The 14,305-nt window shown below is 30.5% G+C and overlaps 1 protein-coding gene across 1 annotated transcript; it reads right to left on the minus strand.

Annotated features, from left to right (window-relative positions):
• Window positions 1–1,907: 1,907 nt before the first annotated feature.
• On the minus strand, window positions 1,908–13,274 carry LOC103861162 (eukaryotic translation initiation factor 4E-1). Its single transcript, XM_018657373.2, has 4 exons — window positions 7,838–13,274; window positions 7,626–7,751; window positions 7,486–7,551; window positions 1,908–7,382 (listed from the first exon to the last, which is right to left on the minus strand). The coding sequence occupies exons 1-4, from the start codon at window positions 7,988–7,990 to the stop codon at window positions 7,332–7,334; spliced, it is 396 nt and encodes a 131-aa protein (XP_018512889.2). The 5' UTR covers window positions 7,991–13,274; the 3' UTR covers window positions 1,908–7,331.
• Window positions 13,275–14,305: the final 1,031 nt, after the last annotated feature.

Consider the following 14,305-nt stretch of genomic DNA (forward strand, 5'->3'; position numbering starts at 1 on the left):
AGGGGCTTGGAGTGGGCTCAAGCCCATCTTGCTTTGTATGTTTTGTGGTTTTGGGATTGGGCCTTGGGCCTTTGTGTTGGTTGGCCGTGGGCCTTTGTAAGGTTTATGGGCTTTGTCCCTTTATTTATCTAAAATCAATTTGAGTAAAAAAAAAAAAAAGAATGATAAATTGCCTTTGCTAGTTTGTTCCACCATCACCATACCTGTCTTTTTTACTGAAAATAATTTGTTAATTATTCGAGCTCTGTCGTATTTATATGATTTATCCATATTTACATACGATAGGAACTAGATTATACCATCAAAGTTCTACATGAATGAAAAGTCCATTTGTGGCATTTTTCCTTTTTAATTAAGGAGTTCATCCTAACTGGCTAACTGCTGCAATCTCAAATTTATCTGTTTGCTTTTCCGGTCCGGCAGCTAATGTCGGCCATGATGAGGCAAAACTGATCCTGAATCATGCTAAGTGAAACATTTACAACAGGTCTTCAAATTTTTTTTTGAAGAAAACTATATGGACATAAGCCTTTAAAAAGTATTAGACTCCTAAATTTATTAAAAAAAACTTTTTACATAGACATTACCACAGGTCTTTAAAATCTTAAGGCCGACCCTTTGATGAGGTTGTTAGTTTCTTTGTTCTTGTATAGTTTGGTTTATATATCTCCACTCTAGTAAATGGACCGGAGTACATAATAATCTTTCTTGAAGAAAATATCTCACATGAAAACATTGATACTCCATACACACGTAACTATTCGACTTTGGCTGGTAAGGTAATTAATATAAGATACATGACTAATCGATTAGGCTTGGGCGTTTTTAACCCAACCTGAAATACCTACCTAAACAGAAACCGAAAAAACCAAAACCGGATCTGAACTGTTATACAAAAATATCCGAACGGGACTTATGAACCTAGTACTTTTGGGTTTGGTTATAATCCGAACCGAACCGAAATCTAAACTAGGCTCCAAAGATAGCTAAAATTAGTAAAATATGTTAATGTGTTTATATATGTTAAGGTGATCTAGATATTTTAAAGTATTCAAAATATTTTTGTAGTTTGTGTTTTTTTAATACTTTTTAGTTAATTTAGACAATTTAATTAATTTTTAATTAGATTTGTGAATAATTTTATATTTTGATTTTTTTTGGTTAATTTTTGATGTTTTAAAAAATATATTTTTAGACAATTTCAAGCACTGGTTACAATCCGATTTGAATCGAATTCTGAAGGAACTGAACCCAACCCAATCCGATAATTAATAAAATCTGAATGAAACTTATGAGCATAACACCGAAAAATCAAAAATCTGAATTAACCGAACCGAAACCGACGGTTTCCGAACGCCCATGTCTATAACCGATCATCGACAAAAAGGAAAATTAAAAAAGAAGTGGTCGACCTTGTATTGAACGAGCTTGTACATAAAGGACCAATCGAGGTAAGTTGTAACAGATGATTTAATTGAGCCAAAAGTAGAAAGGAAACAAAAACAATTAATATGATAAGCCTCTAAGTTTTAAAACAAAGGGGAGAAATACTTAATAGCACGCAGTAATTGTCAACAGCACACAGTTTGGCCTGATTTTCAAAATGGTGGTTTTTTTGTAACTTTTTGGTTGTTTGGTAAAACTGGTTTTTGTAGCTTAGATCACAATCTCTCAGCAAATTGGAAAAATGAAGCTTAACCCATAAATCTAATAAGCCATTTCGTTCACTATTTGTATAGAAAAAGAGAGAGAGAGAGAGAGAGTTAAATTTAGTTCGGATCATAAGTTGATTCAATTTGGTTGGTTTGTACGTATTGAAACACCTACTATAAAAAGTTATGTAGAAGAAGACGTGATCATTTTGAAATTTGAGAAACAGACACTGATACATATATATATTTATGTACTGTTTATGTTTCATATGAAACATGAAACAGACATCTTAACATTTGTCAATTGTTTTTTTTTCTTTTTGGTCAATACATTTCTCAATTGTTATGTTTGTATATATAAATACGTAATTGAATGAAGTTCTGACTTTTTAGGTGTCCCAATGCTCTCTGTTGAGTGACTTGAGTCCATAGTCTCCTTCTTTTAGTCCATGGGGAAGAAACAAAATTGAAATCTCTTGCGTTACTTTATAGAAAAGAAAAAAAACTCTTGCGCTATAAAGATTGAAATAATTGCTCCTAGTTTCTTAGTTTACTATGATTAAAGTTTTAAAAGTAGGTAGTAGTTCTTGTTGAAATGAATCATTCAATTCTATTAGTCCAAAAATTATAAACTTCAGATCGTGAAAACGCTTTTCTATTCCACGTGTCTTGTCCTTTTTTTTCCATCTTTGGCACAATGGCTACTATTGCCTCTTACTTCTAAATGGTCTTAGAGGCTAGTGCAGGGTTTAATTTTTATTTTTTTCATCTGTGACACAATAGTTCCTCTTATTTCACATGTCTTGTAAATTAAAAGCGTTTTTTAGATAATTAACGTGTTTCATTATTATTATAAAAGTGCTTTGGACGAAAAAATTTATTAAAACTCCTCCCTCTTTGTTAGACTTGATCTAATTTCAAAAGATAGGTGAAAAAAAAACTACTTATTGTTTGACCAATGTGAATTTGGTCTATATCAGTGTTCTAAAAATCGATCTAGCCGGCGCCTATACATCCGTCTAATCGACAAATCGGATATGAGCGAAACGATTTTTTCAGACGTTGACATAGACGTCCGCCTAAACAATAATCTTCTATGAAGCACCTAACCACCGCCTACAATTTTTAGAACATTGAGCTATATATAGTTCTCGTTTATAATTTGTTCTTACAGATACTTAAATAAGTTGTAATGCAGTTATTTCTAATTAAAATTACTAAATAACAAAGATATATAAAATGTGGTTAAAACACAAATATAATTCTGAGCTATTTGAGGCTCAAATGTTTTGAATACTGATTTGTCCGTCTTTGTTATAAGACATTATATCGATTTATCGTCTCAAAATATAATTCTGAGCTATTTGAGGCTCAAATGTGGTTAAAACACAAATATAAGTCTTATATCGATTTATCTAAGTTTAATTTATTGATCAAATTGAATACTGTGGTTTAAGACGGACAAACCTTTGATCAATCCTTCCATATCTTTTCTCTCTCAAAGACTGATCAATACTCTAAACAAAGACGATAGTTCAGCAAATATGATGGAATTGAAGGATTAAATGATGCTACAAAATAAGATTCATAATCTCAGCTATTCTAAATTATTTGCATATTGTTACAACAAAAACTACTTGATGCCAGATATAGTGGTTAAGAGATTCATCTTCATGTTTTAAAATTAGAACTTTCAATGTGATTTCAGTTATAGTTGACCACTAAATATCTTAAAAAGACAAAATATGTAAAGCTCCACACATTCCATACATTATTTGGATGCATGAGGTTTAGAATGCTAAGCCAAAAACTTTCTTTGCATAGGAATGAAAAGCCAATTAAAATGTGTGTCAATTACCAAGTTTTTTTTTGTTGAAACGGGAGAGAATTGAACTAGTAGTAGTAACTGAATGGAAAATTAATTTTGTTTTTATAGACTCATCGCGTAGACGAAAGTGATAGTTGGACGCTGCAGGCTATTTTGGTTTTTACTTTATATTGGTCCTTTATTCCACCCATTACTCTTCAATAGTTATTTATCATCATCATCATAAGTTTCAAAAAATAGTTATTCATCATAATAATTTGTCTCTGTTTGTTTGTCGTCAAGGAGCTTCTGATTTCACAGTCCGTAGTATTTTTAAGGTCGGAAAATAGATTTATGTTTCGGTCTGACTCGTTTTGTTCAAATCTCATTTGTTGTTTGATTGTGTAGTTAGAGATACAACGATTCACATAAGCATCTACGACATATATATATATCAAAGTCTGTAAATTGTTTTTATCTTTGAATTGATATGACAATGTAATAAAAAATATTTGTTTTATCAGTGCGTGATGCACATTTTTGTTGGGATTGTTAAACCCCATGTCCAACTCTTTATTATCCGATTAGTACGATATTGTCCACTTTGGGCCTAATTGGCAAGCCCGCATGGATTTACTTTTGGTTTCCATCCCAAAAGGCCTCGTACTATTAGAGTTGGACATCTCTTTATATATTAGACACTCCTTGTCTAATTTTCCAATGTGGGACTTAGTTTGTTATATCACATTCTCCCCTTCAAACTAAGGATCACATTCATCTCGTGTCCCACAACTGACTTCCAGGATCTTCTGACTCGATATCTGCTGCACACCTCTCATTCCTAACTCATAGGATACCCATTCATCACTCATTCATCATTCAAAGGGTATTTCGGTCTCTCTTACAGATTTCTCGTCAACTGCGCTCTGATACCAATTGTTGGGATTGTTAAACTCCATGTCCAACTCTTTATTATCCGATTAGTACGATATTATCCACTTTGGGCCTAATTGGCAAGCCCGCATGGATTTACTTTTGGTTTCCATCCCAAAAGGCCTCGTACTATTAGAGTTGGACATCTCTTTATATATTAGACACTCCTTGTCTAATTTTCCAATGTGGGACTTAGTTTGTTATATCACAATTTTTGTATAATAGGAGTCATGAGAAGGTGCACAAAAAAAAAAGAGGAGTCATGAGACAAAATGTGACCCATCATGACAACTATAGATATGTGCCAAAACAGTAATATCCATTTACGTTCATCATCGACTGACATATGAACCCTTTTTCCCTACAATAATGTCAATGAACTATTACTGATATTTTTTCCCTATGAATAATAATGCTTTTAATTCATTTTAAATCATCTCGATGTTTACATTAATAATTTATCTTTTAAAACTAAAATTTTATTTTAAAATAAATGTTATTATTCACATCATAACAAACTTTAAGCCTCCAGGCTTCAACTATCTTGCAAAACACATGAAACTATTTTTTCTTCAAAATATAAACATAAATGCACATATTCGTATAAAAAACATCTAAATTGTATTTCAACTTTTGAACTCTTTCTTTCATTCCTTCAATTGATAAGAAATTTCCAGGTGCAGTAAAATAGATTCATACTTAAAGCTTAAATCTTCACCTGATAAAATGCCAACAGGAAACTCTTAATCTTAAACATATGATAATTATAACCATGAACTTTGAAACAAAATGTTGATTTTCACAAGAGTCGTAACCAAACGTTTACATTACACATTGTGTGTTTAATTGAACTTAACAAAACTTCATGGTTAAATCTCGTAAACCTGTAAAAAAAACCTTCACACCTGCAAGCTGTAAGAATTTAGTGTTACGTTAGGGTTTGTAATCTTTACATGTGTACAAACCTGCATGATTTTAAAAGGAAAAATATAAGGCAGTGTTGTTTTACTTATGGTCTCTAGAGATTGCCATTAATGGTGCAGAGAGTTCATACTAGTCATGGTAGATACCAATGAGACCTCTCTCATAGACAACGCTCAATGTGTTCTTTTTTTTTTTTGTCAAACATTTCTTTCATTCATATCTCAAAATAGAGTAATAGAGGAACATAGTCTGAAGAAAACACAAATAGCAATTGTAACAGCCAAACATAATGCCGTGCACTGATAAAAGTTAAATGATAGAGGACTGAAGAGAGTGGCAAGGTTTGTAAGGAGACAACCTGCGTTCTCGTTCAAATCCATCCCTGAATGCAGGGCAGAGAAGAGGACAATAGAGTCCCAAATTTCTTGAAGCTTTGAAAATCCAGCAGATGATGCTGAAGGAAGGGCCACCTGCAACGTCAAAGCTTCGGCTGCAAGGGTTGAGACTACATATAGTATCCTAGCAGAGCTTCGAGCGTCATGGGCTTCATCCATACCATGGATACACCATCCAAGACCTCCATTTTTAGAAGCATCAGTCCCTGAAACCATAGAAACCAAAGCCAACAAGACAAAGGTTCTAGTACCAACCCCATACTGAGGTACTAAAGGGGGAGAACACAGTGTAACATCCTCATATAGAGGTAAAGACAACAGATTGCTTGCAACATCCTCATATAGAGGTAAAGACCGATCGCTTGCAACATCCTCAAACTGAGGTAAAATAAGATTCAAAGGGAGGGCAATATCCTCATTCAGAGGTAAAGGACTCATCTCGAGACAACTAACTCCTAAAACGAGGCAAGGTTCATACAGGTAAGACTTGTTCCACGAAGAAACAGAGACAATACCTTTTGAAAGCTTGACTAAGAGAGAGGAGGTTTCTGCAAAGATAAACTGTGGCTCGAGCTGAAAAGAGGAACTGTGCTGAAATCTGTACCAAGCAGTAGAAACACACACTCCAAATGACACGAAAACAGTCCCGGTTAAACCAATGGTCGATGCAAAGAACCTCAGAGGAGAAGCTACAGCAACAAGAACCGGAGAGCTGCAACGAGGGAGGAAGACGACGGGATTGATGGAGGATTCGAGGGTTTGAAGGAGAGGAGCGAGGAGAAGGGGAACGTCTAGGGGTTCTGGAGGGATGATGAGGAAGCGAGCTTTAAACGGACGAGACTTACACAGCGACCACGGCGGCAGATCTGGAGGAGGTGGATCTGGAGGAGGTCTGAACCGTGACGGAAAAGGAGTCACCATCAGGACCATGGAGAGGGAGAGGGGCTGCTTCAGAGGGAAGGGGAAAGAACGGCGGCGTTGGAGCGGAGGAGATTCATCTGAGCGGTGCACCTTGGGAATCGGACCAGAGAGGGGAAAAAGTTGTCTAAAGATAGACTCTAAATAAAATACTTGTTATATGTTAAAACTACGCTCAATGTGTTCTTTATAATGGTTGGAATCACATTCATAAGTCATAACCCAATATCTAGAGATCTTGACTGTGCTGTGATGAGTTAGTTAACCGGTCACCGTCAAAACGGAGTTAAATCGGTTCAATTCGATACAATATTGATTAAAAGGTTCTTAACAGAAACCTAAAACCTGAAGAAAACAACGTACATGGACCCATGTACGTTTTGAAACATGAATGGATTGTTAAGGCCTAACAAAGCTTGAGGTGTTTTTGCCAACAAAGCTTCAATTGTTTTTGTCAACTTCTTGAGATGAAAATTGAAGTAGACAAGTGTTGGTCTATACAAGGGCACCATCAGATTTAGGAACACTATCACTAAATATATTAATAGTAATCTAAAAGCTGGACTTGTAAACAGTTAACACTCAAGAACAAAGACAGTGTCAGGTCATGTTTTGATGAAATAGATAGGAGATCTGTCACTGCAAAACTGTAACTGAAATGTACTCAAAACGGTGCCAAGATATGAAAGGTTGTTGGGTTTTTCAAGCGGTGTAAGCGTCTTTCGCGTTCCTATCCAGCTTCTTCGCATCCTCCTGAAGAAAAGAAAAAATAGAAGAATAAACAAAACAGTGAAAAATGAAAAAAAAAAAGATAATACTTTTGAATTAGCATTCACGAGAAGCTCTCTCTTCTTACATGGATGATGAAACCAATACTGTTGTTGTAATCAAGAAACTCCTTCCATTGTCTCCCAATGCTCACCTGTAACATTTGAAGGTATCAGAAATCTCATACCTTTTCTAAGCAGAGAGATAGAGAGAGAGATTGTCATTTACCTGAGTAGCTTCGTTGGAAGCGTTTTTGGTCCAAATGGAAATCCTCTCTTGCTTTTCTCTAATGTTAACAACAGCTCCGCAGATCTCATCCCCATGGTCAAACTGTTCACCGATCAATGCAAGCAACTAGACACAGCACCAAGTGAAAACAAAAAACCCTATAAGACTCGGATGCTGAGTTTAACTATAAAGAATAATAAAATAAAACATACGGTGTAAAGCCAAGACTTATCAGACTTCTCTTTAGGGAAGTTCATAGTCCATTTGCCTCCGTTAGCGCAGATGGGATCCTCCCACTTAGGCTCGATATTGTGCTTGAAGCAGTAGAAGTCAGCTCCGTGGGTTAACTTGCTCGGACCCCTCATGTTATTGTACAAACTGCAACCAAATAGTAAAACAATAACAACTAAAAAAAAAAAGAACACGTGGCAACAGGTAATATCTAACAGAAAAAAGATGAAAGTGCTCAAAAGGGGACAATAGAGAAGTTGGCTCCATCGTTTCTTTCTCTCTTCTTCTCCAAACGATGTTTACTTCCTTCTTGTAGGGATGGTCAAGATACGACGTCGTTTTCTGTAATAGACGGTTTATTTATTGATACTCTTAACAGGCCTTTTAATTTTGACATTGGGTTTTAACTTGTTGAGGCCCATTGTCCCAAAACTGATTATTATTTGTAGACTACGGTAAGATGATTCATCCGTGACGTTATTTGCCAAGACAGTGAGAATTAAAAGAGTTACATTCATTTCCAAACAAGTTAGGAATCAAATTTTAGGAGGTATTGGAAATACGTACGTGCAAGTAATGTTTTTATATGTATATTTTGGGTCGGTTTATCTTAATCCCGTGGACCTGGTTTAAGGTTAGAATGTCTTATACGAATACATATAGGAATTTTGTACCTAAATAATCAATATCAGAGAAAACCAACTACAACTTCTTTGCTTTGACAAAAGAAAATAACACTACAATGAAGACTAAAACACTACATTGTAGTGATATCTTTGATGTTTATTTGATTAATCATAACTCCAAGATTTTCAACAGTTTGGCCACCAAAGTGTGACCGAAGGAGTATGTCTTACCTTTTTGTAGATTTTTAATCCACGTTTAATAATACATTTATGTACTGGATTTCGGTTAGTTCATTTTAAAGTATGTTTTATAATACACAAACAGATTCTAAATCAAACTACTATGTGTTTGAATGCATATGTATTTAGGCAAATGAAAAAATTGTTTTAGTCTACTTTTTTTTTTGCTCAATAGAAATGAAAAACTTCTTAATTAGTGAGAAATTGCTTAAACTACTTTAAGTTGACTACCTATTTTTAAAAATATATAATATATGAGTTTACGATTTATTGATTATTGTTTAGGATTTAGCATTTAAGGGTATAATTGAATTTATAAACTTGTATCAGTATTTTAGAAATTGTTATTAAACATTTATAAACGATTTACGAAAGTTAATTTAATTTTTATCATAAAGATTAAGAAATTTATTAATGAATCGAGATTATGTTTCTTGGTGAAACGAAAATAAAAATAAAAAAGGAAAAATATTAGATTTCATAATGTTTTCAGTCGAATGAATTCTCTGACTTCCTAGTTGACGGTGACGTATAACTGACTGAATCTGATTCTATTCCATATAACTGTCAGGTTTTTTAAAAAATTGTGTATCACTACTCACTAGCTAGTAGTAAGTATAATAAATAGATAACTAACTTGAATAGAATATAATTCTTGATAGAAGAAGTACTATGGAATATATCATTCATATTATATTATAAGTATATAAGTCACAAAGTTATTCTTCACAGCAGTTCGATAGATTATATACCCTTTGATTTTGCTTAAATTTATATGTTATTCTTCATGATTTTGTAAGAAATAAATAAGATGATTTGATTCACAGCAAAAATATAATTGCATGGCTTTTTTTATGCCGTTAAACAAAGAATCTCGAATGTTATACATATCTTTTTCAATAGTTTACATAAATATATGTATTTGATAATGTGTTAATCAAGAATATATATATTCCGTAGTCTGGGAGGAATGAATTTAATTTTGTTTTAATTGTCAACCACTTAATACAGTATAATCTCATAACTTCTCACTGCATATGGAATATTTTATTATATTGTTCTCCAAAATATTATCTTCACTAAGTTATATAATAAGCATTAATCTCCTATAAACATTACCACAAACACACTAATCAGCGTAAATCGAAATTATTATAAGAAGTAACTTAAGTTTATTTTCTTTTTAATGTTTTGACGTGACTAGTATTTCCTTACACTACATAAGTGATAACTGATAAATAATGAGTTTTGAGTCTGACTTAAATGAGATAATGCTTAATGTGTCATGGTTTTCTTCCATTATGCTATAAAGATTAGGAATCAAATCCCTCTTTTAATTCTTTTTACTTTACAAAATCAATATTAACTCTAATTGCAAAAAGCAAATTCACAAAGCATGTTCAAAGAACAGAAAATTTTGGACTAAATTATTGATGAATATTTTTTTGTGAAAGAATATGCAAACTTAAAAGATAGGATTGAGACGTGAGATGACGAATATGGTGGTCGTGTTGCAAACCATTCTAGCTTGTGTGAGCTTTGACAACTCCGATTAGAATTCTCAATAATATGCAAGAAGTTGAGAACTAACTTAGTTGATGTCATCATGCTTAATTAGTTATATCTTCTTCCACACATGGAGTATTCCTGGTTTAATTATGGTTCCATTTTTTATCCAAACATGTTGTTAAAGATATATGATAGAACATATACATGTAATCTTTTTATACGGGCACACTTTACAAAGTTAGCAAAATGAATATGAGCGGCTGTGATAAAAATCAAAAATAGCGGAAGCAAACAGAAACTCATCTCTTTTACCGTCTAGTCCTGCTTCGTGTAGGGACTACTTTGTGTCATAATTGCTGCAAAAGCTAGATCGCTCGGGATCTGTCAATCGAAATGACGGAGCTGAGTTCATGAACGTGTCCATTAATGTGCGCATTATAAAGATGTGAAAGGTAATATTCATGTGTATGAAAACGCTTATCATGAAGGGACATTATTTGTCAAATACAATTATTAAATCATAAAGGACATTTGTTATGAAAAGGGAAGTACTAACTAATATACTCTATATCTTATTTATTAAAACAAAAGTCAAAATGTTTTTCATGTGTGATTTGTTGTTTAAACAATTTTAAGAAAGTTTTTGTTTGCCAATCTCATGTTATATCATGCAATCCTGTATGCAGATAAATCATATCTTATTTATTAAAACATAAATCAAGTTTTTTTCCATGTGTGATTTTTTATTTAAACAATTTTTAAGAAAGTTTTTTTGGCAATCTCAGTTATATCCTCCAATCCTATGTACATATAAATTATATAGATTTATGTTATTATTATTAAATATTTTATACATTATAGATGTATTAAATATTTATATTGTTAGCACGCATGTATTGATAAATGTATATCTTATTTATTAAAACATAAGTCAAGAATTTTTTTCATAGTGAAATTTTTTATCTAAATAATTTTTAAGAAAGATTCTTTTGGCAATCTCTTGTTATATCCTCCAATCCCATGTACATATAAACTATATAGAGTTATGTTATTATTATTAATTATATTATACATTATAGATGTATTAAATATTTTTATTGTTAGCACAAATGTATTGATAAATGCATAATATTGTTCAATACAAGACTATATATTCAATCATATACTAGTTTTATAATAAATTGGTTTTGATATATCTATAATGTATATGAAAAGTTAAATTATTTTAGTGCAAATGCACATATGCAACATAGGAAAATATATTATTGATTGTCTTAGTAGAAAAATACTATATATTCATTTATTTGTATTAACTAAATATTTTAAATTGAAATATAGACAATAAATAATTTAAAATATAAACAAAGTTAAAGGAATAATTTTAATCAAGTTTGTTTAATATTTGATTCATTTTTATTAAAAATATGGATATGCTAATTTAAATATGGATAAAAATAATCACAACTATAAATCGACATTTAATTTATAAATAATAATAAAACCATATTTAAAATTAAAAAAATAATTCACCATATTAACGTATCCAGTTTCTAAGTGAATATAATATTGAAATATTCCTATATTCAAACAAACACAATCTTCATTATCTTTCTTTTTTTTTTAACTGATTTTCAATTTTTGTTGTTTACTATTTAGTTTTTGATTATACCTAATTAACTCATTTCCAAATTTTACCATTGAATATCAGAATATCCCAAACTATATTTTCCAAATTTTGTAGTATCTTATATTAATAATTGTTAAAAATATAATATTTTAGTTAGTACCAATGTTTCGAAGAATCATGAGAAAAATCGCTAGCCTCTCAATACTAACACGCACTTATTAATTTTTTTTATGAATTTTGAGTTAATTATGTTTTCCAGGTGTTGCAACTTGTAAGTGTTTAAATTATTTGACATATAAAAAAATTATGATACGTTAAAAATGAAAAATATAGCATATTATTTTGACATGAAACATGCATAATTTGAAAAGATATGTATTAGTGTACACAAGTATACTAGAAAGGGAAATTGCACCCTATACACTAGACTTTTACCCTAATTAACCAAATACCCTAAATCCCACAATGTTATACCTTTCTCCATAGACACAAACTAATCACATCATCGGTATTTTCATTTTTTTAGGTATATAACATATAAATTTGCTTGGATAGCTAAAATCGATCGATATGAACATTCAGCGTCATGTAAGAACATTTAATTTTTTTTGATCAATCTTAAAAAAACCGTACATGCGGACAAACTCTAATTACTTATTAACAACTGCAAACATGTTACTTATTAAATGAATAACGGATGTAAAGATATTTGATTCTCCACTATGGATTCCCCTTATAAACAAATTATGTTTGATAAGATTCTCGTTAATTTTAAACCAAACAATATATTATATAGGTATGTATAGTATCATTCAATCTTAATAACATAATAATTGGATGTGAGCTTGTGAATACAATAAGTGAATAAGAAAAAGGGAATAACAATAATAATTTTAGCTTTCTTTTGTATAAACATAAATTTTAGTTATCCCCACAATTTTGGTGGAGCCAAAGGGAACAATTATTTATTAATGAATAATGACTATATTAGTCTCTTTTTTTTTTGACATCGACTATATATATTAGTCTTATATTAAAGGGAAAATTGAATCTAATGTTTTCTTAACTATTTTTACGGCAATGTTTTCTTAAATTCTGACTATAGCTAATCTGTTAGGAATTATTAATCTCTTAAAGTAAAACTCAAAAATAACTTTTTAATCTTTCTGCTTTATCTACGGATACTACCTAGTAACATAAACCGAATGGAAAAAAATCATATTACATCTGATTATCTATACTATTATTTATAAAGTGATTTAGCTTATTTGTCATGATTTTCATGATTTTAGATAGTTTTGTTTATTTGTCATGTTTTAATTAGTTTTAAGTTGAGTCATTGATTTATTAATAGTTTTTAGTTGAGTCCCTAATTTATTAATTTAAAAAAATAATCTTATTGAATCTTATATATAATTTAAACGAATTTTATTTTAATAATATTAATTTATATGTTATATTAAATATTTAGTTAATTTTTCTTATTTGTCATATTTTTATTAGGTTTTATACTTTTAGTTGGGTTATTGATTTATTATTAGTTTCTAACGTATTCACTAATTTATTAATTTAAACAAGGACAAATCTCCAAAATAGCATTTTTCTAAGTTTATATCACAAAAATAGCACTCAAAAACTAAAATGACCAAAATAACATTTTATCTTTTAAAAAATTTAAATTTTTTTATTTTTCAAAATTTGAAATCTTATTCCCAAAACCTCACTTCTCAACTCTAAACCCTAAAACCTAAACTCTAAACACTAAACCCTAAATTCTAAACCCTAAACCCCACTCCTTGAATGCTATTTTTGTGACTTTTGGCCTTGAGTGCTAGTTTGGGAACAAAAACTTGATTTAGTGGTCTTTTTTCTCTTTAAACAATACCATTAATGAGTTTTATATATAATTAAAAACGACTTTTATTTGATAATATTAAATTTATATGTTATATTAAATATTTTATTATAAAATAATATAATATAATAATCAAAAAACTTATTAAAAATAAGATAAGTTATATATATATATATTGTGTTGCTATCTGGAAACAATATTTTTATTATAACAGTTAAAAAATTAAGATACCAAATAGTTTATAATTTATTATTGTAATTATTATTTGAGAAGTGAATTTGTTGATTTGTCATCTTATCCATAATTTTAGGCAATTTTACTTATTTACTACATTTTTATTAGGTTTTAGCTAAATCACTGATTTATTATTAGTTTTTAGTTGAGTTACTAATTTATTAATTTAAAAATACCCTTATTGAATCTTATATATTATTTAAACGAATTTTATTTTAATAATATTAATTTATATATTATATTAAATATTTAGTTAATTTTTCTTATTTGTCATATTTTTATTAGGTTTTATACTTTTAGTTGGGTTACTGATTTATTATTAGTTTCTAACTTATTCACTAATATATTAATTTAAACA

This window comes from Brassica rapa, chromosome A03 (genome assembly GCF_000309985.2).
Source record: "Brassica rapa cultivar Chiifu-401-42 chromosome A03, CAAS_Brap_v3.01, whole genome shotgun sequence".
Lineage (NCBI taxonomy): Eukaryota > Viridiplantae > Streptophyta > Magnoliopsida > Brassicales > Brassicaceae > Brassica > Brassica rapa.